Genomic DNA, 27,457 nt, shown 5'->3' with positions numbered 1-27,457 from the left:
TATGCAGATGGTCAAACCTTTATTCCTTTCAGCAAGAATGTGTTTTTATTATATAAATTATTGTGTATATTATGAAAGATTTTATTATGCTTATTATTATTATAAATAATACTTATCACAAAAAGCAAACGTATGCAGTCAGAGCACCCCTCTGTGCTGAGCTTGCCTTATTGATGTATATATATTTCCTGTGCCTTATGACCAACAATATACTTACCTTAGAGGATATTTGCCATCAGATATAGGATTGTAAAGTCTCTGTATTTGATTATTTCCACCATTTTCTTTTAATAAACAATTTATTCTGTACCAGTAAATAGCCTGATGGTGGTTTGTCATCTACAGCATGTCATATTTTTAACACAAATGCAGTCAGATATCACTTGGAACATGAGATTTTAAATCAGAAATATCTTAATATAAAATATCTTAAATATTAAAATGCTATAAAAAAAAGGATAATTTTATTTGTAAAAAAAAAATTTTATTATTATTTTTTTTTTTGGTTTTAGTAATTTTCGTGTGTGTTTTTGTCACTTATTTTTTATTGCAGTTTTGGTTGTTTTAGTACAAAAAATGGTAACTATCTGTTATAGAATCCAATCGTTAAATATTTTATAAATTTTTATATTGTAGTTTATTTCACGTATTGATTTTGCATGTATGTTATCGAGAACCTACCACTAGTTTTTTTTTTTTTTTTTTTTTAATGCTTTATTCAGTAACAGAACGTACAACAATTAAATACAAAAAAATAATAGAAATACAAAACAATAATAACAGCAAGAAAACCAATAAAATGTATAATATATAGATACCGATATTAATAATAATACAAGTAAGAGAACCCACCACTAGTGTATTCGTGTGCGCGTGTGTCCGTGACGTCAGTGGCGGGTTGCTGTTCAGTGCTGATTCTCGCGGCGCGCGGACTGCGGTGAGCGCTGACAGGTTTTGCGTACGATTGACGTCTCTTCCTCTCTTTTTTCGCTCTCTCCCATTAATCCCTCTATTTCCACACCGTCTCCATCCATTCCCCATCACATCAGACCTCGCGGAAACAAGGAAACGCACTGCTGGAAATGGATTAATAACGCGCAGGTGACATGGACGCGTGATCGGAAGGATGGATTCGTTTCACCTGTTTCTCGCCATCCTTGCGTTTCGGGCCAGTCTCGCCTCCGCGGCAGATCGAAAATTCGGTGAGTGTTTAATATAGTGTGTGTGTGTGTGCGCGCGCGTGCGTTTCCGTAGGGAAAGGGCGAGATGAAGCGCGCGCCATATCAATAATTGTCTTTTCCGCTGGTTTATACATTTCCCATGAGTGTTTTCTAGACAGAAAAAGAGTTTATTTGGCGGGTGGATGCGCAGATGCTTGCATCTTCCAATACTGAACCAATAAATAAATCGACGTGGAAGGGAATATCAAGCTTCATTCTGCAAAAAACACAGCACAGACTGATAGTCTGTTTCCTCTAGTCTCTAAAATAGCGTAATTCTCCACATACAATGATTTCATGTCCCGTAATGTGAAGCGGAGAAGCTGTAGGACTTTCTACACTGGTCTTTCGCTCATTACATAACTGGGTCTGGAGCTGGAGAGACGACATACACACGGCCTGTGTTTTTCACTTTTCTTGGCGAATGCATATTATGTACTATATTATTTAATCATCTGACCAGTCTGAACATCTAGAGAATGGTGTGTGTGTTCAGTAGGGCCTCTGTCTGCAGCAGCACAGGAAATGAAGCATCACAGAGTACAACACATAAGCCACTATAATAGAGTTTATACGGGGTCTGTCTGTGTGATTCATAAACCCAGCCCAGAAAAAGGTCATCCTGTCAGTCATTAGCAACTGTAACCATGGCAACAGATAGCAGCGTGTTGATTTCATATTGACTTGATCGCTCTAGACCGCATGAATGAGTAAAAGACAACCACACACATATACACACTTTTGATTTCATTGCATTATAAACTGACACACATACACCCACACACACACGTATATGTATATATATATATATATAGAGAGAGAGATAGATAGATAGATAGATAGATAGATAGATAGATAGATAGATAGAAGATATGGATATAAGATATAAGTCTATTATAGTCTATATAATAGCCCACTATAGTCAGTCAAAAGGTTAGGGCTCAAACAGTAAAACAGAAGGAGATCAAGGGAGTTCCTTTTCAAACATGAAGTGAAATATATCCTTGCAGAACTGTTTGTTTTAAGTCTAATGTGACTAGAAATAGTGAGCAAAAAATTAGGAAACCTTGATTTTGAGATTAAATGCTTTAATATCTTAATTTATACTTAATTTACTGTGGATACACACAGGTTTGTCAGCTCAAAGACAGACAGTTAATGCAGAAGCATTTGAAATTCAATGCTGGTAAAATTTAGAGTGATATTGTGGTTACAGATAAAACTGACATAATTGATTATATAAAACTAAACGGGCAAATTTAATACCTGATTATCTACATACAAAATGCTGCTTTAACAGGTCAATTTAATAGTAAAATTATAGTTTATTCCATATTTTTGTTGTTTGTTTGTTTATGCCAGCATTCTAAATGACATTATATGCTTTATGCCATTTTTATTATATTTTAGTTTTAATTTGATCAATTTTATTTCCTTGTCTGTGGTTAAGAATAATGCTTTGATTTAAACAAAAGTATTGGCAGCAGTTGTATAATAATACAATGAAGTGATCTGGGGTGCAGGTTTATATTGTGAAATGAAATTAAGCACTTTAACCTTTTGGAAATAATTATCAATAAAAAAGGAAGTTAGTGAGTTATTACAGGAAGTTACAATTCATAATGAATGCCGTTTCAGTGTTAAGAGATTTTATTATCTGTCCATCCATTTGCTGTTAAACACATTTGTCATAAAGCTATGGACTCTACTAAACACTAAACAGCATCTGCACTCAAATCTCAGACATTGCCTCATGCAGAAGCTGACATGGTCACACAGGACTCTTTGGCTCATAATTTGAGAAGATGAGTGTCTGTGGAATCATTTGAGAGGATGTCAGTGAGGAGACCGTCTGTCCACCGTCATTCTCATGATCTGTGACTGCAGCGTCACAACGCCTCCCCCGAAAATGAGCATGCAAACTGCTCTCCATAGTAACAGAGAGGGTTTAATAGAAATATAACAAGGGAAACATGCATTATATATATATGTGGAGGACCTACAAAGAACGCTAATGGCCTGGCAACTGTTGTTACTCTTTGAAACACAATATTAGAATCCAATCATTATATTGGCCGAACTATATTTAATTCAGAAGATCCTATCATGCTATCAACAAAATCTAAACACTGCTTTGCAATTGAAATTCTACATTGACTGTAATTTCTTGATCACAAAACATGTGAATTACACACTGTATTTTGCCGATTGTTTGAAACGGGCTAATTGTAATCGATTCGTTTTTTTTAAGGAGTACTCGAATTTTACTGCGTTTATCGGGACAGTCTTTACGCTGAGATGATGTGAAGAAGAATTAGATGAAGCCATTCACGGTTTGTTAATCATACATGAGTAAATGAGGACACATGCTGCTAAACCCCACACACAGATTTTCTGAGGCTGAGAATGTGCTATTTTCTGCTGAGACACTTGGTGTGTGGGGGTTTGTGTGAGAATAATTTACTATGAATGATGTGTGAATGTGAATGTCAGACACACTGCAGTAAGTCCCATAATACCTCATGACAGCAACACGCTTTTGTGATGTTTTTGGTTAGTTTTTAGTCCATATGCAGGTGAGATGAGATTGAGATCTGTCTCAGCTGGTTTGATTAAGAAAATAGTGACAACAAATCACAGCAGTTAGCATGAGGAGTTTAAAGCAAGCACTGGAGCAATTAAAAAGGATGTTAGCCATTATTTTGTCAGGCTTACCCACTAAATTAGACACGCCCCTATTCTAAACCCTAAATTAGCCATGCCCCTATTCTAAACCCTAAATTAGCCACGCCCCTATTCTAAACCCCTGAATTAGCCACGCCCCTATTCTAAACCCTGAATTAGACATCTCTATTCTAAACCCTGAATTAGACACGCCCCTATTCTAAACTCCGAATTAGCCACGCCCCTATTCTAAACCCTGAATTAGCCACGCCCCTATTCTAAACCCTGAATTAGACATCTCTATTCTAAACCCTGAATTAGACACGCCCCTATTCTAAACTCCGAATTAGCCACGCCCCTATTCTAAACCCTGAATTAGACATCTCTATTCTAAACCCTGAATTAGCCACATCCCCTATTCTAAACCCTGAATTAGCCACGCCCCATTCTAAACTCTGAATTAGCCACGCCCTATTCTAAACTCTGAATTAGCCCCGCCCCTATTCTTAGACCATACAAAGATACCCATTGTATTACTGAGACCGAGCAAACCAGAGGAAAGTTGTATTGCTCAGATGTGCTCTTTTATAGCTCAGGAGGGTTAGTGTAGTTCTCAGTTGTATTTCTTCACACTATAAACGTTGTCTCGAATGTTTCTGCTAAAATAGTTGAAATACAGTAATAGGAAAGATCTATGAAATTAATGTGGGCAGCATAATTCAGATACATAGAATTTGAAAGATGTTTGAGTTCATATTGAGCTCTCCTTTTGATTTCAGATTTTGGTATCAAATTGGAGCAGTTTCAGACCTCTAAAAAACTAGAGGAGTGTTATTTCAGGACACCTATTTCAAGGATATTTGTCAGCTAATAGGGATATTTTGATCTGAGTGTCACTCCCCAAAAAATTAAAAAGTAAAACTGAATAATTTTTTAAGGCCAATTCACATAAAGATATCCATAAGCATATCAATATTGTCGTCCACACCAACACTAGATTTAAATGCTCAAGCTCTTTAAAGTCGGGCGGATTCTGATTGGCTGTCAGTGTTTGTTTTTTTCTAATGTTATTCCAACAGTATTGTTTCTATAGTTATAGCTGTGGTCTGGACTTTTCTCATAAAATTAGAATGAATGTTAAAACTGATCGTTATCATTGTAATTATCGTCCTTGGTGTGAACTGCCCTTTATTTCTAATTCTAAACATTCTCTTTCTCTCTTTCTGTCAGGCTGCCTGTTTGAGGATGGTCTGTGTCTGAACTATGAAGTATGTCTTAATGGTGAGTCAGTCACACACATTCGATACCTGTAGTCTCTGTGAATCTCAAGCCGTTTGATTAATGCAGTCTATCATCATTTTGAATACAATGCATTTTAACTCTTTGGGTTTGACTCTCACCCTAACAAACACACACATGCTGTTTTAAATATAGTTTTTGTGTTGCTTAGCAACCATTCCGAATTCACCTCCACATGGGTTGAAAGTTAATAGTTTTTTGTTGGCACAATATGTTCCCACACTCAGTTGCAGTCAATGAGAGGGTGATATTGTGACGAGGTTGAGGGCCGTGGGAGGACGGCGCGAGGCCGGTGGCGTGATTAATAATGAGCGACGCACCGGTCTCGTACGGCCCTCGACCTCGTCCTGCTCGCCACAAATATGAATGAAATTTGTTCAGGCAGTATCAGCCAATACTTTCTTACTCGTATCTGGTGCGAGTGTGTGTTTCTTTTAAATTTATATATATAATTATAACTCATATAACTATGAGGCTAAGGTTCCTCTGAAACGCTGCCAGAAACTGGTGTCTGGTTATACATCTTGTTTGCTGCAGGCCATAAAAGCAAAAGGGTGTTCTACCAAGTGCTAAAGATGCTTGCGATGAAGGAGTTGAATAATTACTTAATTGATATTTCAAATTTATTGCACTAAAGTAGTAAGTAGTTGGCAGGTGCTGTGTAGGCTGCAGTAAGCGCTTGTGTAGACTGTGTAAGCGCACAATCACAAAGGATAACAAAAGAAGTCTTTAATAGCAAATTCCACTAGGAACACATAGGAAAATCACAGGGAAGAAGCTCAGGAAAGAACCATGCTTAACATAAACAATACCAGACAATGAAACAAAGGAAACTGAGGGCTTAAATACAAGGGAGAGTAATCAACTAAACAGAAACAGGTGCGTAGAACTAACTAACAATCAAGGAGGGAAAACTAGGGAACACAAGCAAACTAGAACAGGGAAACAGAGCCAAAACAATGAAGCTAAACCAAATCAGAACATACATGTTATAGTAGTAGTAAATCATATATTTTTACTAGGGCTGTCAAACGATTAATCGCGATTAATCGCATCCAAAATAAAAGTTTGTTTTTACATAATATATGTGTGAGTACGGTGTATAATTATTTTCTATATATAAATACACACACATGCATGTATATATTTAAGAAATATTTGCATGTATATACTGTGTATATATATTTATATTATATATAATTTATATTATATATAAATATTTGATATATAAAGAACACATTTTTCTTAAATATATATGCATGTGTGTGTATTTATATATAGAAAATAATTATACTCCATACACACACATATATTATGTAAACACAAACTTTTATTTTGGATGCGATTAATCGCGACTAATCGTTTGACAGCCCTAATATTTACCTCTACTTTCTCACCCTTAGAATTAAACAGCCTTTTTTCTAGTCTGTTGATAAGAATTATTAATACAGTCACTCATTACATACTCACAGAGGTTAACCAATCAAAAACATTTCATTTACATATAGAAATGTCCTCTGTTATGATTGGCTAACCTCTGTGCGTATGTAATGAATGACAAATTGACAGCACAGAGAAATGCTTTATTTTCTCTCTTGTGGGTGTAAAATAGAGATGCAAATGTAATCTCTCATGGTGTGAGCCTACTATCAGGCAGGTGTCGGGGACTGTCTCAGTCGCCCCTAGCTACTGTCTCTAATAAGCTGAGACTCTTAATGGATCTAAAAATACACACGCACACCATGAAGAGTGCACATAATTGTCAGTCTGAAGAGGTTGTTGATTTGATTTTCTCTGTAGATGGCATGTTAGGCCGCTGCGAGGCTGCTCCATTAACAGAAGTCTACACATACGACGTCACGCCAGCAACGGTACAGAGATTCCGCATACTCCTTCAGAGACTGGCACACAGAGGTAAGTGCAATAATGTCACCATAGCAACTGCACACATCACTGTCGCCATGGTTATAAAGGCTCCTCCTAGAGCTCCTCAGCATTCGAGGATCCAATCAGAGGCTCAGTGTGTGTGACGGTTGATGTAAGATGTGCGTGTGGAGTTTTACCCAGAGTTCATTTCACATGTCAATATCTCCTGCTTTGATTCTGTTCCTGCAGGGCTGTCTTGGGAAGATGACGTCACTCAACAGGTTTTAACGAACGAGTTCTCCAAACTACGCAAAGTTTCCCTTCCATTACCAGAGCCCAGGTAAAGCACTAACATTTGCCAGTTAGTTTGTTCACTTATAGCCAGAGGAAATAAAAATCACAAATAGGATCTTTTTTAAAAGTTGTCATGAAATGAAAATTGCGATAATCTTTTCTTCCCTATTGCTATGTACATTATGAGAAATAAAGAGAATGCAAAATGTAATTACCTTTGATAATTACCCATGGCCATGATTCCTCTAGTGATTTCTGCAGTCGTGGTTCATATATCTTGATATTCTGACAGGCTGCAGGGTTATGGACCTGCTGTTGGAGACAGGAGAATGAAATCACCAGAGGCTGAGGTTAGGAAGACTCTGAAATACCTGCAGCACCTGGGACTGCTACCAAAAACATCACACAAGGTGAGTCAGGTGTGCGTGTGTGTGTGTGTGTATGTGTCCGAGGGCCGTGGCTCTGCCTCAGGATTGATATTTACATTGGACATAGAACATTTTTAAATGTAAAAGTGAACAAAAATCTTTGAGATCAAACATGAAATGAATATGAATAGGCCCAATAATGTGCAAAATTATTAACATGGCAGGCTGAATTAGCCTGGCTAACGTCAGACCAAGTCTCATTTGAGACTTGGTCTGGGAACCACGTGTACATTTTCTCGTATTTGAGGCGTGGTTTACGAATGCCCAGAGCCGTTTATTGGGCGCTATGAATATCTATCAAATGCGCCTGTATGTAGCTCATAGCCAATCGCTTCAATTATACCAGATGACGTATGTAGAGTGACAGAAATTCGACGAGGAAAAAGACGATGGGTCAAAGATTTATTTGTACACGATGGCGTTTAGCGAATATTACCGTTTGTGCAAGATAAACATGAGGGTAGAAGGTAACGTCAAGTCTGATGCCATGTTGGATCCATAGATATAAACAAACTGCTTCGGTGTCGTCATCGTCTTGCTGCTCCCTCCCCGTTCTGTGATTGGTTCCCTTTTTCAGGGGAAAATTTGGTCCATGGTGTCCAGACTGCCTAGCAGCGTGAATAAAATCGCGCTGCGAGCAAGGCAGTATGGGGAAACCCAGGCTAAGGCTGAATAGGAACATTTACAATTTGGTATATTCATAAACATCAGCAAGTGTGATTTACCAATCTATTAGTTTTAAGCTGTTTTAAATGTTTATCCTGTGTAGGGGGCGGAGCTTCAGTATTATCGCCCTGGAGAACCACGCCCTGCCGCTGACTCCTCCCCTCCTGAGTTCATTCCAGAGATGCCCTATCAATCACAGTCTTACCCCGACCTCAGCCGATACCAGAGCGATGCGGCACACGCTCCACAGCAGGGAGAGGGGTTAGACCTGCTCAGGGCCGCACTTCAGAACTATCTTTCCAAGAACAAACCTCCTCTGGGGGAAAGATCCAAAGCGGACCGGCTCTTCTTAAAAGACTCTCTTACACCCGTGGATGGTATAATCATCTCTTCTCTTCTCTTCTCTTCTCTTCTCTTCTCTTCTCTTCTCTTCTCTTCTCTTCTCTTCTCTTCTCTTCTCTTCTCTTCTCTTCTCTTCTCTTCTCTTCTCTTCTCCATTTACTAATGTCATCTGAAAGCTGTACGACTGTCTGTGAAACGCAAAACGAGATGTTTAGCAAAATATCAAAGCTTCTCTTTTCAACAGTAGCCTGTAACCCGAGTCTGTCAAGCTTAGTCAAGCCTAGTTTAATGTGAAGAGAGAGTAATAAGTAATAAGTATAAGTTTTTTCTGGCAATTTTACTAGTGGAACAAAAAGTGAACCCTTAACCTTCTATTTCATGATATTTCCTCACTGTAATGCAGTAAGTCATTTGAAAATCTTTTTTAATAAAACGGATAATCCCGGTCCTTTATTATGATTGGACGCCACTGCGTCTGTGTGTTGCAGCATCTGTGATTTGTTTTTCAACCATTCCGCTTTTAAAGAACTCCGCTCTGCGGCATGCTTTATATATATATATATATATATATATATATATATACATACACTCACCTAAAGGATTATTAGGAACACCATACTAATACTGTGTTTGACCCCCTTTCGCCTTCAGAACTGCCTTAATTCTACGTGGCATTGATTCAACAAGGTGCTGAAAGCATTCTTTAGAAATGTTGGCCCATATTGATAGGATTGCATCTTGCAGTTGATGGAGATTTGTGGGATGCACATCCAGGGCACGAAGCTCCCGTTCCACCACATCCCAAAGATGCTCTATTGGGTTGAGATCTGGTGACTGTGGGGGCCATTTTAGTACAGTGAATCATTGTCATGTTCAAGAAACCAATTTGAAATGATTCGAGCTTTGTGACATGGTGCATTATCCTGCTGGAAGTAGCCATCAGAGGATGGGCACATGGTGGTCATAAAGGGATGGACATGGTCAGAAACAATGCTCAGGTAGGCCGTGGCATTTAAACGATGCCCAATTGGAACTAAGGGGCCTAAAGTGTGCCAAGAAAACATCCCCCACACCATTACACCACCACCACCAGCCTGCACAGTGGTAACAAGGCATGATGAATCCATGTTCTCATTCTGTTTACGCCAAATTCGGACTCTGCCATCTGAATGTCTCAACAGAAATCGAGACTCATCAGACCAGGCAACATTTTTCCAGTCTTCAACTGTCCAATTTTGGTGAGCTTGTGCAAATTGTTGCCTCTTTTTCCTATTTGTAGTGGAGATGAGTGGTACCCGGTGGGGTCTTCTGCTGTTGTAGCCAATCCGCCTCAAGGTTGTGCGTGTTGTGGCTTCACAAATGCGTTGCTGCATACCTCGGTTGTAACGAGTGGTTATTTCAGTCAAAGTTGCTCTTCTATCAGCTTGAATCAGTCGGCCCATTCTCCTCTGACCTCTAGCATCAACAAGGCATTTTCGCCCACAGGACTGCCGCATACTGGATGTTTTTCCCTTTTCACACCATTCTTTGTAAACCTTAGAAATGGTTGTGCGTGAAAATCCCAGTAACTGAGCAGATTGTGAAATACTCAGACCGGCCCGTCTGGCACCAACAACCATGCCACGCTCAAAATTGCTTAAATCACCTTTCTTTCCCATTCTGACATTCAGTTTGGAGTTCAGGAGATTGTCTTGACCAGGACCACACCCCTAAATGCATTGAAGCAACTGCCATGTCATTGGTTGATTAGATAATTGCATTAATGAGAAATTGAACAGGTGTTCCTAATAATCCTTTAGGTGAGTGTATATATACACACTTATATATATACTGTATATATATTAAAAATATATATTTTTTTTACCTATATTATTTTTATAGTTTCTTGATTTTAGTAATGAGGTCCCTTTTATCCAAGACATTAAACATTTCCTTAATATTTCTATGCAGTAGAGGGTTAAGTCGTTATTCACTGCAAATTTGCCTTAAAAATTATGTTAAAAAACTTTCTCACAGAATCCTTCATCTGGAAAGTTCTGCGGAATGTGGGAAGACACAGTGTGGATGTGAAGAGTCTAAAGACAACAGATCTGGATAAGCTTGCTGTTCTTATCGCAGACGCTCTGCAGGTGGTGGAACAGCAGGCCGGTCAGGGAGAGACGCCCAGAGACCTGGAGACACAGTGGCGTCCTGAGGACGAGGCAGAAGACATGCAGTATGAGGACCAGCATCCTGAGAGCGATGCAATGGAACAGACCCCTAAAGACAGTGCTCAGAAGAAGACGGAGGTGGATGAGGAAAGTTCATCTGTCACTCAAAAGACAGTCCAAACCATCATGCCTGTGACAGGTAACATCATCTGAAGCAAAACCAAGTCTTTCATCACTCATACGTAGACAAACATTTGTAACAATCATGATGTTTCTCTTTCAGAGGGACAGACAGTAGAGGAGGAGAAGAGAACCATGGACAACAAGGTAGTACTAGTGTTGGTTGAAGGTCAGAAACATACTTCACGCAAGAACACAAAGCAGATGTTTTCTGTCCACTCTTAGGTCACATTTACATTACATTGTTCAAGTGACCCAATTCCGAGCTCGGATATGACCCACGAACGTGTAAGCAGGGAAAAAGCACATGGATTTCGGTATTCTCTGAAGATTCTCAGATCGGTTTCAGGCCTCATATGTGGATATAAATCTGATATGAATCAAATTCATGCATTTGCGTCTGCCATGTAAGCGGACAGATCGGATATTCCCGTCTATGCGATTCTTATGTCACGGAAAAATCGACTCGCCACCATGATCACATGAGTCTTTTCAATGGCGTAACAATGGCTCAACCCAATGTTTTGCTGACCTTTAAAGATGGTGCAGAAAGCAAAAGCCGTTTTTACTTCCTTTTCGGCCTGTTCACTTTTAAAAGAAGATGTAAGCTTGTCATAAAAAAAAAATCTAATATAGTCAACAAATCGAAATTGGTTGTCAAGACCTGCATGCGCCCTTAATGTCAAAACTGTAAACCTACATAAAATGTGTTCAGTTTAAAAAATTTTTTTGCATTTCACTTAAATAATATGCTTGACATGTTTACAAAGCAGCTTAACAGAGAATATTGCCATCAGTAAAATTTATCTAGTTTAATGTTTCAAAATCTAGTTTAATGTTTCAAAAATCAAGTGTACCAGATTTTCAGATTTACCTGTAGGGGAGTGACGGAATGTTGAATTACATTTCACTAAAATCAAAATTAGATAAATATAAAACAAATATTGTGCATGGAATTTTCCTTCAAGTATGGATTTACATTCTGCTTGTGTTTATTTCCTGTTTTAGCAGGAAGTGGGCTTTTTGGGAAAGCTGCTGGAGTACCTGGATAAAAGCTCCAGCTCAGACCCCGAGTCTGTTGATAAGGGACCGGGCGTATCTGTAGAGAAGGTTCGTAGCAGAACAACACACCGGGAGGTTGGGATGCAGAAAAAGGCCATCGAGAGGGTGGAGGAGGTAGAGGGCTGGGTGCAGGCAGCAGCTATAGCGCCCTCCTCTGGCCTGAAGGAAAACCCTGCACCACACCGCAAGAACATGAAAACACAGGATCTTCAGTTGGATGTCCAGAGCAATGCTAAAAATGACATCTACGGATACATTATTACTGACACAGAGTAAGACCCTCTCTCTCCCTCTCTTTCTTTCTCTCTCAATTAAATTTAGTCTTTTATTGGCCTGTTCTCCACACATTATTGACATAGCATTCAATCAGTACAAGAGCAATAGTGTTAAAATATCAAATATAGACATTTGTGATCATTGGGGAAAATTCCCACACCAAGGCTGCATTTATTTGATCAATAATACAGCATGAACTGTAATACTGTGAAATATTGTTCAAATTTAAAATAGCTGTTTTCTGTTTAAAATGTAATTTATTCATGTGATGACAAAGCTGGATTTTCAGCATCATTACTCCAGTCTTGAGTGTCACATGATCCTGCAGAAATCATTCTAATATTCTAATTTGATGCTCAGATAACATTATTATTATTATTACACAGAGACGATAACGGTTATCGAAAACCGTTTTTCAAAAGGCCGTTTTCGTCTTGTAAACGAACAGCCATAACACTTAAAAGGTTTTCCGGTTTTAGTTGTAAATGGTGTCGTGTAAACAGCCCCTTAATGTCAAACTCAAACCCAACAAGACATAACCCTTCACAATAATGTGATTGTATTATGATCAGAATCAAGTTTCTCTTTCTCTCTGGATCAGGAATCTTCCCACAGATAAGGGATTGTATCTGATGGAGTTGGTGGCTCATAAAGCGAAGATTCAAATGACGGATTTCTCAGAGCTCTCGTGAGTCGTGATAGTGTGTGTTTGCATCTTGTGTTGTCTCCAATGCATGTATATTAACTATTTCTAAAATTAGGATAACTTGCAAAAAGGAAAGCCACAATGGGTTTAAAATATATTGCAAGCTTAGAAAGTAAAGTATATCTATTTTTACGTATATCTATATTTATCTTATAGCGAACGATTCATGTTTAATTTTTTTTTAACATTTTGACTGCGTAATTTTTTCATTAAAATATGAATTGAACTTATTTTTGTATGCCGGACTTCTCCAATTATTTAGTTCGCTTAAACCCCGCCCACTCAGATCTGCCCCATCCAATCAACGACCAATGGATAGAACCAAGTCCCCGCACTACATTTTTGTCTTTTTCTTTATCTATTTCACTTGGATGTATTTCAGTCGTGACTTTAATGTTCAGACAGGTCTAAGAATAATTTAATGGATGACTGTTTGGTTTTCAATGTGCCATTTATTGTATTTATTAGTATGGTTAAAACACTAACTGAGGGTATATTTCTTGTTTTTGGACACCAACATGATTCCTCAAAATAAGTTGTTGTGTGTTTGTGTATTTGTATAGTGTTGTTAGTCCAGCTGTGACGTTTCAGGTCCGTCCGAACGCTCAGAACATCACTACAACAGATGTGGCTAATGTAGCAGGTTAGTTTAGTAAGAGTGAACTAATTACATGATATACAAGAGACAAGAAACTCTTCCATGAATGTCTCTGTTCAGACTCCTCTGATTCTGATTCTTCTCTTGTATCAGTCCATCGAAAGGATGAACTGGAAAAAGAAGCGAAAGTCAAGATTGTGGAGGCTGGAGTCACTGATGTAAGATTCTGTCTAGTTTTTTCCATCTCATTGTCACCTCGAACAGAATAAAATACATTGTAATGTAGCATATACTGCATAAAAACTGTTGTTAATCAAATCATTGTAAAAATAAAAATTGAGGCACCATTTGGGGTTCCTCAGATCCCCACACTGGTAGAACCGTATATGGAGAACTTTAAAACATGTCAGTTCTCTAATGAACTTGCAAAATGAAGCCCCATAAGTCCTGCAAGAACTCGGAAGACTGTCAATGGTTTATCTAATAAATCATAAGAAGGTTTTGAGGCACTTAAACATATAAAATGAAGCTGCCCATGTTTACAACAGGATCTGAGTCACCTTCAAAATGCCTAGAGATTCTCAAGAAGGTTCTGCCAGTGTCTGAAGAATAAATAAAGAACAAAACAGATTACACATTTTGACTCTGACAGCAGCTACAGCGTCCTTTTCTTTATATATATATCTGAGACTTTAGAAAATAAATGCAATTAAAAAATGTCTCTTAACTTTCTCTTTCTCTATAGAGGAGTAAACTGAATCAGATTCCCACCAAGTACAGCCGCTCTGAGTCTCTGAAGTTTCTGATTCTGACTGTGATTTCCATCATCTGCATCGCTGGAGTGTTGCTGGCGTCCAGCGTGGTTTACTGTCTGCGTCACCGCTCTCATCACAAACTCAAAGAGAAGCTCACCAACCTCGGCTCAGAGCCCACTACTGATTCCACTGCTACCTACCAGGTACAAACGTGTGTGTGTGTGTGTATTTGTAGAGCTGTTCGTTTGAGATTTTCTTTGATGTATGAAATATCCATTTCTCTCTAGGAACTGTGCAGGCAGCGAATGGCAGTGAAGCCTCCTGTTGAGAAGTCAGATCCTATTCACTCTTCTCGTATAAATAGCGTGTCCTCTCAGCTGAGTGAGGGCCCGATGCCGAGTCCCTCTGCTCGCACTAGCACCTCCTCCTGGAGCGAAGAGCCCGTCCACTCCAACATGGACATCTCTACTGGTCACATGATACTGGTACACACGCAAACAAACACACACTGGGAAAGTTTAAAAATGTAACACAGATGCATTTATTCAATGCCATTGGGAAAGCTAAAACCTTCACTTGCAAATATAAACGTAAAAATTATATTAAAATGTAGTCATCTTTTTGGGATAATTTAATTAACATTTAAATAAAAAATTCATAACATTTTATTTTTTTTAATTTATTAATTTTTTTTTAAAATAAGTCTCACCAAAGCTGCATTTATTTGATTAAAAATACAGAAAAACAATAATATTGTGAAATATTATTAGTTTTCTATTTTAATATATTTAAAAATCATCATTACTCCAGTCTTCAGTGTCACATGATCCTTCAGAAATCATTATAATATGCTGATTTGATGCTCAAAAAACATTTCTTATTATTATCAATGTTGAAAACAAGCCGTGCTGCTTAATATTTTTGTGGATAGCATGATACTTTTTTCAGGGTTCTTTGATGAATAGAAAGTTCAAAAGAACAGCATATATAAAAAATAATTCATTTGCAACATTGTTAACTGTCACTTTTGAACAATTTAATGCACCTTTAATAAAAGTATGAATTATAAAAAATAAAAATAAACGTACAGACTCCAAAACTTGTGAACGGTAGGGTAATTTTCCATTTCATAAGAGCAAAAGACATGCAAAAACATCCTGTATGTTCTTCTTTGTACACTTATAGGCATATATGGAAGACCACCTGAAAAACAAGAATCGTTTGGAGTCCGAGTGGGAGGCTCTCTGTGCGTACCAGGCCGAGCCCAACGCCACCACCATCGGACACAGAGACGGCAACGTCAAGAAAAACCGCACAAGCACAGTCATAGCCTGTGAGTCAAACACACAATTTGTTTATTTATGTCCTGTAACCATTGGTGTGTTAATGAATTCCCATGCTGTAACTGAGCTTTTCAAATGGGAAAATAAAATGTGTTTTTGTTTAGATGATCATTGCAGAATAACTCTGAAGTTGGAGAACAATCAAGGCAACTCGGACTACATCAATGCCAGCCCAATCGTGAGCCCAAACTACATACTTCTGCAAAAAGCATCAAACTACTCAAACTGCACACTACAAACTACAGTGCAAACTGGATAAAACACTAGGTGTAGGAAACTTCGACCCTGGTTGCTCCAGGGTGACTGCACATGTAGAAAATACTCAGCGTAAATTACTTCGGATAGAAGGCATTGATTAACTGTCTGTGGACCAGTTAATGCAAACAACTGAGACCTGCTTTATTACCACTGTGCCCTTAAGGAAGACACTTAACCCATAGGTTACTCAGCGCTATTTGCCATCAGTTAACGCAACTGATGCCGTAGGTCACATGACAATGACAACATGGTGATTCACTAATACTATCCACATTCATACTATAGAGATTACATACTTTTTTTAAACGATTGAGAAGTAAGTTCTAAACCAATGTACGTATGAGATTTTGGACACAGCATTAGTATTATCAACAGAAAAGTGGGCAATCAGCCTAACACTCAGAACTAATGTGCAATATGTGAAACTGAGAGATGTAGAGATGTTATGGGCTGCATTAGCTGATTTGCATAAGTGAAATGGGTACTATAACGATGCAGACTGTGCATGCAAATAAATGGCACAATTTATTCTTTGTGTTTTGATTGCTCATTCTGTAGTATAATTTACATACATGTCATTTAAACCATATACAGCCAGACTGCATGTGATGCAGAAGGGTTTATTGTGTGTTTTCTCTCTCTCAGATGGATCATGACCCCCGTAACCCCGCGTACATCGCCACTCAGGGCCCGCTGCCCTCCACTGTGGCTGACTTCTGGCAGGTAAACTGCATTATTTGTTTGTAATCTGACATAGATGGTCAGAGAGTGTGGTCATGTGAGTTCTCTAGCACAAGGTCTGGGAGAGCCTGTGTGTGTGTGTTACAGATGGTCAGGAAGAGTGTGTAGAGTACATGTTTGTGTAATGTGTGTTCTCTTGCAGATGGTCATGCAGTGTGTGTGTAACATTGTGTGTGTTCTCTTGCAGATGGTCTGGGAGAGCGGGTGTGTGGTGATTGTCATGTTGACTCCTCTCACTGAGAACGGTGTGAAACAGTGTTACCACTACTGGCCCGATGAAGGCTCCAACCTCTATCACATTTATGAGGTACCGTACGCACAAATATTCTCCTTGCAGAGTAGAGGGACGACTTTACTTGTGTAAGGGCGACTGCTTGTGGGTTTTTGTTCTGCTGTTTTGGTGGTAGAATATCTAACAAAAGAATCAGCTTATACAACGGAGGTGTGCAGTAAACCTCACTCCCCTGGCCTCAAGAGGCGCGCTAGCGACTGATGCTAGAGGCTGCGGCCTTTAGTGCCCTTGTTAGTGTGTGCGCCTGCCTTCCATGCTGGAGACGCTGGTTTGAGTCCCGCTCAGTAGGACCAGTTACACTTAGACAGAGTTTTCTGTCATATTTAGACACATTTGTTCTGCTCTACTGATAGGATTTCACCCTGGAATCACCCTGCGTTTGACACAGTACAGCAGTTTCATTCAGCTTCAACTACCTTTTGTTTCAGTCACATGACTTTTACAGCACATCCGCCATATTTATGACCATCAGCAGGGCAAAGTGGACATTTATAAATGTATTTTATTCCTCAATTCATCTCAATATAGTGGCACTATAAACAGATGTGGATTGTGGATTGTGGATTAAATATACACAGTATAAATGCCTTGTGCTAACTTGCTAAAATGACAACAACAAAAAAATCTGGGACCTGGTATTAATCAAATCCAGTGATAATTTTTTTCTGTCCATGTTTTTGTATTCACTTTCTTTGCCTTGCGGGTGATTATAAATGTGGCATATGACGGAAACAAGTTAATATACAAGTACAAAATATATTGGAGAAGAATAACGAATATATTGTAAGTTAAACGTAAGTAATTTAACATAATTGCATCAATACTAGTGGGAGATGGTTGAAATCATAGGCTATGAATAAAACAAAATTGTTTTAAAACGTTTTATCGTTGTTTTCTTAAATGCAAAGCCACTGGGTAGCACACTAAATTTTGCAATTTATTGTCGAGTAAATGCATATTGTTAAATGAACGTGTGATTATATGACATATATGCACATTTATTATAAAAAAAACAGGCCAGTGCATTTAAAAACAGGCAGTTTTCACATTGTGTCTCATCTTGTGTGTGTTTCTAGTAGAGGCATAAGGCTTCATATTGCTTGCTTTCAAAATGTTCAGATTGTTTTAATGTTAAGAATTTAATATAAAAACTGAAATTTTTAGATTGAGAATTTTAATTTAGTTTCTTCATTCTGTGGAACATAAAAGAAGATATTTTGAGAAATATGAATATCAGATCAAATATCAAACAAATATCTCAGATTTTAGATTTTTGAGTTGAGTATCCCTTTAAGGTCTCATGTGATAATAGCTGCAATTTTGTGCAAATGCAGAACACTATAATGAGACAGACAAAAAACAGTGACTATATTTTTGGTTTGGTTTTCTATATTCTTTAATCATCCCTCTGTATCTAGTGATATTTGCACTGCGGTGTGTGGTGTTGTTAGGTACAATAACATGACTAGTTTTTTTCTCATATGTGTGTTGATTTAGGTGAATCTAGTTTCTGAGCATGTGTGGTGTGAGGACTTCCTGGTTCGGAGCTTTTACTTGAAGAACATGCAGACTAATGAGACTCGTACGGTCACACAGTTTCATTATCACACCTGGCTGAACGACAGAACGCCCGAAATCAGCCAAACCCTGCTCGACTTCCGCAGGTGCGAGAGTGTGCGCATGTGTTGTGCGAGTGTGTGTGTGTGTGTGTGTGCGTGCGTGTGTGTGTCAGCTCCTGAGCGGTTGCCAGTGTCATTTTTGTGGTCGTGCAGCTAGTTCACTGGCTCCAGTTGCATAGTCACAAAAGTGATCATTGACAACTGCGACTCTGCATCCAACTGCACCCTGGGATACCAGCCCACTCCCTCAACCTCTCTCCTCCCTCAATCTTTGATCAACCTTTCTGCCTGCTAACCTCTAAGCTCTGACCTATGATTTCCTCCTTTTCTTTGCCTCTTCCCACAGTTCTCTGTGTACCTCTGTTCTCTCTGTCTTTCTTATATTTTCAGTTTTTCTTCAGTCAGAATTGTTGTTTGGTTGCTCCTGGCCCCACCCATGTTATTGCTGATCTGCACAAAACCACCAGCAGTGTTTATAAGTCCAAACCAGTAACATGGCAGAAGCTAATGTGGCTGTGTGTGTGTTTGTGTGGGTCAGGTTTTGTCTACATTGTGCTGATCAAAATAGATAAGTAAATAGAATGTATTAATAAAAACAAATTAATTAATAGAATAATGTTCAAATGGAAAACAAAAGAATGCAGAGAGGTTTGTATCAGAGTTAGGTTTAGGGTTGAGATAGAAAATATTGTTAGCTTAGGACAGTATAAAAACAATGGAAGACAATGGAAAGTCCTCATGACAGATTCAAGCAAACATGTGTGTGATTTGTCCTGCATAATTAATCTTATTTAATCCCCAAATCTTTTATAATAATCTTCACGTCAAAACTTAATTCTTTTTTATTTTTTATACACTACTGTTCAAAAGTTTGGGGTCAGTAAGATTTTTTTAAGAAACACTTTTATTCAGCAAGGATGCAAAAGTGACTAAAGACATTTATAATGTTACAAAAGATTTCAATTTCAAATAAATGCTGTTCTTTTTTTTTACTTTCTATTCATCAAAGAATCCTGAAACAATGAATCATGGTTTACACAAAAATATTAAGCAGCAGAATGTTGATAGTGTAATAGAATGATATCTGAAGGATAATGTGACTCTGAAGACTGGAGTAATGATGCTGAAAATTCAGCTTTGTCATTACAGTAATATATTGAAATAATATTTCACAATATTGCCTTTTGACTTGCAGCCTTGGTGAGCATCAGAGACTCTTAAGCATACGAGAAATCTTACCGACCATAAACTGTTGAACAGTAGTGTAGATTTCATTTTTTTAAATTAATTTATAATTTTTTATTATATGAAATGGATTTAGAACTCCATCTCTTCTGTAGAATTTAGCTGCATCTGAAATCTCTTTACAAGTTTCATATATCTGTGTGTATGTGTGTGTGTCTGTGTGTTTATGATTGTATGTATGTCTTCTTTCTAATAGGAAAGTAAACAAATGCTACCGTGGAAGGTCCTGTCCTGTCATTGTTCACTGCAGGCAAGTAAAAAAAAACGTTCACACACACACGCGCGCGCGCACGCACGTACACACACACACACACAAATATTGTGCTTTCTTATATATATATATTGATATTCGTGCCCTTTTTCAGTCAGAAAAGCCTTAAAACAGCCACTGTGGTCAACTAGATTTCAATATTTAATGCAAGAAGTAAAATACAGTAAATAAAACATGTATTCAACACAATTGTTCACTAAATCTACAAAAGCAAGCATGATATTAAATAATGATTAGGAAACAGGGTTTTAAGAGGGTGACAGCTGAAAGCGCACCTACTCGCCATCTCTGTGTTTGCTACACTAATTTCATGTGCTGGCCGCAACTAGCAAAAGACAGACGGTTGGAAGAAAACACGTTTGGCTGTTTTCCATACTCATGCTGTCATGATGACGTCAGTGGGAAAGCAAAGTCGTGTGAGAGGCAGAACAAGTTGTTACATTTTGACCAATGGTTAAAAGCTTGTTTTTAGATAGTCGACACTATAAAATCTGAAAACAGTTCTGCGACAGATCAGTCTGACAGCGCTAACAGAAACTTCCTGTTCAAAAGTTCCTGTAATATGTCATGGTGTGTTTCTGTATTTTGGCTTTTTATTGTTTTTTTTTTATGTTGCTGTTTTCTTTTATCCATCAGCGACGGAGCTGGACGGACTGGGACGTACATTTTGATTGACATGGTATTGAATAAAATGGCCAAAGGTAAAGACAAAGAAAGCAGAGGATCAGATATCAGTGGGTGTTAAGTGATGCACATTGTGTAAATACTGATATAAATATTGATTCTGTGCTTTACAGGTGCAAAAGAGATAGATATTGCTGCTACGCTGGAACACCTGAGAGACCAGAGACCCGGCATGGTTCAGACCAAGGTATGTACATACATAAAGACATTTGTACACTGAAAAAGACACAATATCTTTCATACTGAAACATACTCTGTGTCCTCCTCAGGATCAGTTTGAGTTTGCACTGACGACTGTAGCCGAGGAAGTGAACGCTATGCTCAAAGTCCTGCCACAGTGATGCTTCCTTTCTGTTTCTCTCTCTTGGTTGTATATAAACTATGATCCCATGTCTGAGAAGATCTATGTTCTGAAGAAACTATTTTGTCTGTAAAATGATTGGACTATATTCAGTAGTAATTAGGAATTGTGTACCGTTTTAGTTCTGTGTGAATATGAAAGCACATTATATTTTTCTTCAACATTTTCTTAATTACTCTCTCATCATTGCTGTTTGCATATCGCACAGACATTTCAATTAAGGCCTGATTGGTTTTAAATGTATACTTAATTGGACCTGAATTTATTGAATTAATATGTATGTGTTTTGTTATTTAAGATTTAGAACTGTGTTCTACAGGTTATGTGTGACAACTACAGGTTTTTTTTTCTGATGATCAGAGACCCACACAAGAACATGAGGAGACAATTTCTGCCTTTCCAAGCCAATGAAACGTTTAAATCATTCATAAATCAAAACATTAAATCATGATGTTCAACTTGACCTGAACTTTTATTATAAGACTAAAACTCTTAAGAAGCACTACCACTTTCATTTGGTATTACATTTAATCTGTGCACACAAAAAGTGTGGATAGCAAGTAGAAATGCATGCAAGACTTGTGCAGTTGTGCTTTATGAACTTACAGCAAACTTGTGCATAGAAAATGTAAACAAATAAAGGCTGAGTTGTTATTGTCTGATTCTGGCCAATTACAGTCTGATCTCCATGCTGTTATCGAGAAGTTTCATGAGCATAAGGAGGAGTTCAGATCAGTGAACATCCACAAGAGCAATAAACAATCACTCATTTTAATAAGAAGCATCAAAAGGAATTAGATTCTGCATATCCTGGCGCTCTATGTGGATATGCAAGTCATCTATTAATACAGATATTAATGTAGCCTCACCCAAATAGCAGCTCATACATCAACAAGTAAACGTATAGGAGGCTGTTCCAGAGCTATCTGCTGTGATCCTGAAGATTCATTAGGGGATATGCTGTAAAAGTGATATGATAAAAAAAAAAAGTTCTAAACATATTCTGTGTGATGGGTCGGTTTCTCTGTAACATGTCTGTTTTGACTATACGAGTAATCGTTGTTAAATCCCCATTGATAAGATTGATCAATACTAACACTAACACGTTCATCTGTATGATCAAGTTTAGTCTGTGCATATTTAAATTCAACATTAACAGACTATCGGTGTGTATTGCGACTGAATAACCAAAGCTGTTTTGATCCTGTGCAGCTCCATAATAAAGTTTCATGTATCTGTGAAGTAAAGGACAATTTCCTGAGTGTCCTGAGTGTTTAAACATGCCTATGCACATTTACTCTCACGACTCAATCATGTGGGCACACACAATTTATCAATACACATAATCATGTAACCAATCTTTATGTTTTTAATTTGGTATTGGTGAAAACTGGTGTTTCAGGCTAGTTGCAGCATTTGTTATTTATAGTTTTAGCAAGTGCTATTTCTTAGAAAATCCAGTAACTCTGGAGATTACACTTTAACCTTATATACTGCCTTTTTGTAGGAAGGCACAGTGTTTGTTTTCATGACAGGAACAAAACTAAGTTTGGAAATAATTTCTGCAAGTTACTGCATTAGTTTTTACTGGATTTATATATTGCATCATATTTGCTTCCTTACTCCTGATTTATATATTTCTATAATGCATAATTGCTTGTTTTCCTTATTCCACCTATATAGAAAGCCTTGGTGTTTCAGTACAGCACATTGTTGCCCTAAGCTAAGGCAACAAACCAATATCTGGTTCAGGGGTGGGGGGCACATTTTACAGATATTATGATGGATATATCATCAGGCCAGGGTCAGGGACCTCCAAGCTCCCAAAAAAAAACGGGTGAATTTTTTTCCCCCAAAATAAAATCTTCTGTATAAAATCAAAAGAAACGTCCATACCTTGAGCCGCCTCAGATACTTTTATTTTGTAAAGTGTGACTTTTTTTAACAGGAAGTTTCTGTTTAAAGTGCTGTCAGTCTGATCTGTCGCAGGAGCGTTTACAGGGGTCATTTAAAGTTCGTGCTGAGTGCTGGAGAAAATGTCCGCGGTGATTCCTCGTATTGAGCAGCTGTCATCGAGAGTGGTGCGTGTTTTGGGCTGTAACCCGGGGCCCATGACACTGCAGGGCACCAACACATACCTGGTCGGGACGGGCAGAAGGTACAAGTATTTGACATGTACAACCTATTTATTGAATGTAACAAGTATGTCAATGTGTATTAAATGTTGCTGTGTATCTGTGTGTGTCTGTCAGGCGAGTGTTAATTGATGCAGGTGAGCGCGCGATACCGGAGTATATTGTCAATCTGCGCGAGGCTCTGAAGCAGCACGAGACGTCCATACAGCACATTATAGTCACACACTGGCATCATGACCACACTGGAGGAGTGCAGGACATACTCACACACTTTCACAAAGGTGAACAGGTTTTGACATTTTTTCCCCAAATGTCATTTAAAATAGCGAAACATTTTAAGTGCCTCTATTTGAAAAGCTCTCAGCCAAATCATGTTTTAATAATGTAAAAGTAAATATCATTATCTTAGTATTAAAAACCATTGGGTTTATGAGAAATCCTCACTAATATAGCTGCATGTGTTATGCAGAAGCAGAGCTGAGGGTCAGTAAACTCCCTCGGTGTCCTCCACAGGAAGAAGCGATTGGAGACGTGAAGAAGAAATATGAATATCTCAGTGATGGTGATGTGATAAAGACTGAAGGGGCAACTTTACGGTAAACACTCACACACACACACACACACACACACACACATTCTTTAGTCTTTGGTCATGTTTACATGCTCATATTTATACACTAAAGTTTGAGGTCGGTAGTATTTTGATTATTATATATATATATTTTTTTTAAAGTCTCTAGCTTCATATTTGTCCATATTTGTTTGATCAAAAATACAGTAAAAACACTATTACTGTGAAATATTATTGCATTTGGTTTTCTATTTTAATATATTTTAAACTGTAATTAATTCTTGTGATGTGTAACTGAATTTTCAGCATCATTACTCCAATCTTCAGTGACACCTGATCCTTCAGAAATCATATGTTGATATGGTGTTATTTTTGTGTAAACCGAAGAAGTTTAAAATAACAGCATTTATTTGAAATAGAAATCTTTTGTAACATTATAAATGTATTTACTGTCATTTTTGATCAATTTAATAGGTCCTTGCTGAATACAAGTATTGCCCAAGCTTTAGTTTTGAATATATATTTTTTATGATTTTCTTTTTTATTTACTTGCATGCTGGGATTGTATATAAATGCATTGGGAAAATTAGTGTGTAAGTTTCTAAATGGAAAACCATTAGTTAGTTGTTTCTTTTGAACAAGGTTGTTGTTAAACTGTTTGTGCTGCATGTAGGGTGCTGTTTACTCCCGGACACACAGATGATCACATGGCATTATTCCTGGAAGAGGAGCAGGCTGTGTTTTCAGGTGACTGTATTTTGGGAGAGGGCACGGCCGTATTTGAGGACCTCCATGATTACATGAAGTCACTGCAGAAGCTCCTCAGCGTGAAGGCCGACCTCATATATCCAGGTAAGTCCAAGTCTGTGTGCGTGTTGATGTTACAGTCTTTTTTTTCTTTTTCAAAGTGCTTTCTACATAAAATTTTCGGTGACACTAAGAAATGCTTGTTTTCTGTTATTTTGGTGTGTCAGGTCATGGGCCAGTGGTCCACAACGCAGCTTCTAAGATCTGTGAGTATATAACTCACCGGAACGCAAGAGAACAGCAGATCCTAAATGTTTTGGAGGAGAATCGAGGAACTGCATTCACTTCCAGCCAACTGGTTAAAGTGGTGTACAAGGTTCAACTCCTTTCTGAATTATCTTATTCTTGACTCTTTAAAGTCACCATAAAATCAAAATGAACAATTTCTATTTTTTATGGAATATTGCAGTGTTTATTATAAATGATTTATCCATGCACATTATTATTTTTTTTAATTCTTGCCCCCTTAAAATCTTTAGTCAAAATAACTTCCTGTCGCTCTTGCAGTGACACGTCTTCTCTTCTCTGATGATGTGTTTACTGGCGTGAGGGCGGGGCAACATGCTGTCACATGACATCACATCACTAGCAAACCACAAACAGTCCCGCCCTACATTTTTTTTCTTGTTTGAGAAGCCTTCACTTGGAAATATGTCATAATAGGGAACAAAAGACTATCACAACTTCTGTTTCATGATGACTTTAATTAGACTAAATCCAAAAACATGTTTAATACATTTTGACAGCGTCAAACCTGCAGTCCACAAGGAGAGAAAAGAAAATGACAGATGTAAAGTGGGGGCCAAAATCTGAGACACTGAGCCTTTAACAACTAAAAAATATTTTAATTTACTGCTAGGTAATAATCATATAAGCAAATGTGTGACTGTACAAATAAGGGACTAACCAAATTCTAAGATTACATTCTGAAAGTTCAATTCATTTTTCATTTAAACTTTTCCTCAATTTGTTATACATATAATACAAATTGTAATGAAATCCTAATGGTCCCACTTTATATTAAGTGGCTTTAAGTACTATGTACTTACATTGAAATTAATAATTTGATACAATGTACTTATTGTGTAACTACATGTTTTTACATTGTACTTATATTTTAAAAATTCCTGCATGTAATTACAGCTGTAATTAATTTATGTAATTACATTTGTAATTAGACAGTTGACCCTTCCCTTACACCTTAACTCACCCTTAAACCTACCCAATCCACCACACCTGTCCCTAACCTTACCCGTATCACACCTCAATAGCAGCAAAAGTGTTTTACAATACAATATGAACACAATAAGTACATTGTACTTATTTTTTTATGTACTTAACGCCACTTAATATAAAGTGGGACCATCCTAATATTGCAAAAATCATCGGTTCTCTTTAAGTGGCCACTGCTTTATAGAATAATATGCAGAGAATTGCACAAATGAGAGTACATTAGTTATAGAAATGTAATATTTTTGTTTTCTATACTGTGTACATGACATGATTTTCATGTGTGTTTTTTTGTTTTTCATATTGTCTGTATGCCAGGAGACGCCTGAACACCTGCACAGAGCAGCAGAGTTTAACTTGTTGCACCATTTAAAGAAACTCCACAAGGAAGGAAAGATCTGCCTTGGTGTGTGCGCACTTGTGTTTGTACGTGTGTGTGCACACAGGTGTTTGCGCATGTCTGTGTGTGCACATGTGATGGTGTATGAACACCGTTTGTTTTTTAAATATACAGTTATTGTCTGTCTTAACTTTCTTTCTGTTTTTCTTTTCTAGCTGAAGGCCCAAATGAAAAGCAGTGGAAGAGCAATTTGTGAATGTTTTTTTTTTTTTACCCAACACACACACACACACAGTGTCTAATAAAAAGTTCCCGATGGACTGAGATGGATTTATTTTGATTTTGTCAATATTTCTTAATTCTGGAAATACTTTAGAGGAGTCTGGGGCTCGTTGTCACTTTTTTCCTTCTCAGGGAAAGTGTGTTTTTGTTGGTATTTTTTTGTATAGGCACATACCATTGCTGTAAATCAGCTATTTATTTATTTTGCATTTAATTCCTGGAAAAAAAAACAAAATTGACCTTTTGTGACGACATGCCCCAATAGCAGGCTATTTACATTTATTTAGCAGACACATTTTTCCAAAAAGCCTTAAAAATGAGAACATTAAAACAGTAAAATAAATTATGTAACATAAAGGTTCTTAAAATGGAAAACATGTAAAAGGTAACAACCCTTGTCTCAATGTAATCTGATTATAAATGGAATTGTATGCGCTGTTCACGGTCAACAATTCAATTATTCCATGAGACAGTGTCCAATAATATGGAAGTAAATGTACAATAAAGCAGCTTTTATTAGGCTAATAACAAAACTGGATTCTTATGGTAATATACATGATTATAAACAGAACGCATGTATGTGTGTGTATGTATATATTATAATATGTATAATTTTTTAAAAATTTTTGTAACATGACATGAGTAATACTTTTAGTACTGCTAATACTTGAGTTTAATATAAATAGGTTTTATATTTTTAATAATATTTTTATAAATATTAAAAAAACATTTAAATGGCCTACTACAGAGATGGTTGAAACATGTCAATACG

At 37.5% G+C, this 27,457-nt stretch overlaps 2 protein-coding genes across 5 annotated transcripts; both read left to right on the top strand.

The window, feature by feature from the left end:
* Positions 1–889: 889 nt before the first annotated feature.
* Positions 890–21,983, top strand: slco5a1b (solute carrier organic anion transporter family member 5A1b). 3 transcript variants are annotated; one of them, XM_079875311.1, is made up of 23 exons: positions 890–1,202; positions 5,115–5,165; positions 6,984–7,097; positions 7,299–7,389; positions 7,636–7,753; positions 8,541–8,814; positions 10,898–11,128; positions 11,213–11,256; positions 12,118–12,443; positions 13,049–13,135; positions 13,717–13,796; positions 13,905–13,969; positions 14,497–14,709; positions 14,794–14,991; positions 15,692–15,839; positions 15,954–16,027; positions 16,753–16,830; positions 17,036–17,155; positions 18,638–18,804; positions 20,201–20,254; positions 20,912–20,976; positions 21,073–21,146; positions 21,229–21,983. In XM_079875311.1, exons 1-23 carry the CDS (start codon positions 1,127–1,129, stop codon positions 21,298–21,300), a joined length of 2,820 nt encoding a protein of 939 aa, XP_079731437.1. In that variant the 5' UTR covers positions 890–1,126; the 3' UTR covers positions 21,301–21,983. The 3 variants fall into 3 exon arrangements, with proteins under 3 accessions (XP_079731437.1, XP_079731435.1, XP_079731436.1); XM_079875309.1 differs by having other exon boundaries at positions 10,796–11,128; XM_079875310.1 differs by having other exon boundaries at positions 1,057–1,202; positions 10,796–11,128; positions 12,121–12,443.
* Positions 21,984–23,230: 1,247 nt separating this feature from the next.
* On the top strand, positions 23,231–26,733 carry lactb2 (lactamase, beta 2). 2 transcript variants are annotated; one of them, XM_079875431.1, is made up of 7 exons: positions 23,231–23,478; positions 23,573–23,736; positions 23,925–24,051; positions 24,700–24,878; positions 25,001–25,149; positions 26,382–26,469; positions 26,619–26,733. In XM_079875431.1, the coding sequence occupies exons 1-7, from the start codon at positions 23,357–23,359 to the stop codon at positions 26,657–26,659; spliced, it is 870 nt and encodes a 289-aa protein (XP_079731557.1). In that variant the 5' UTR covers positions 23,231–23,356; the 3' UTR covers positions 26,660–26,733. The 2 variants fall into 2 exon arrangements, with proteins under 2 accessions (XP_079731557.1, XP_079731558.1); XM_079875432.1 differs by having other exon boundaries at positions 23,272–23,478; positions 23,931–24,051.
* The last annotated feature ends 724 nt before the right edge of the window (positions 26,734–27,457 follow it).

This window comes from Squalius cephalus, assembly GCF_949319135.1.
Source record: "Squalius cephalus genome assembly, chromosome: 7".
Lineage (NCBI taxonomy): Eukaryota > Metazoa > Chordata > Actinopteri > Cypriniformes > Leuciscidae > Squalius > Squalius cephalus.
Note: the sequence above shows the minus strand (reverse complement) of the source record. Positions and strands in the feature narration are given on the sequence as shown.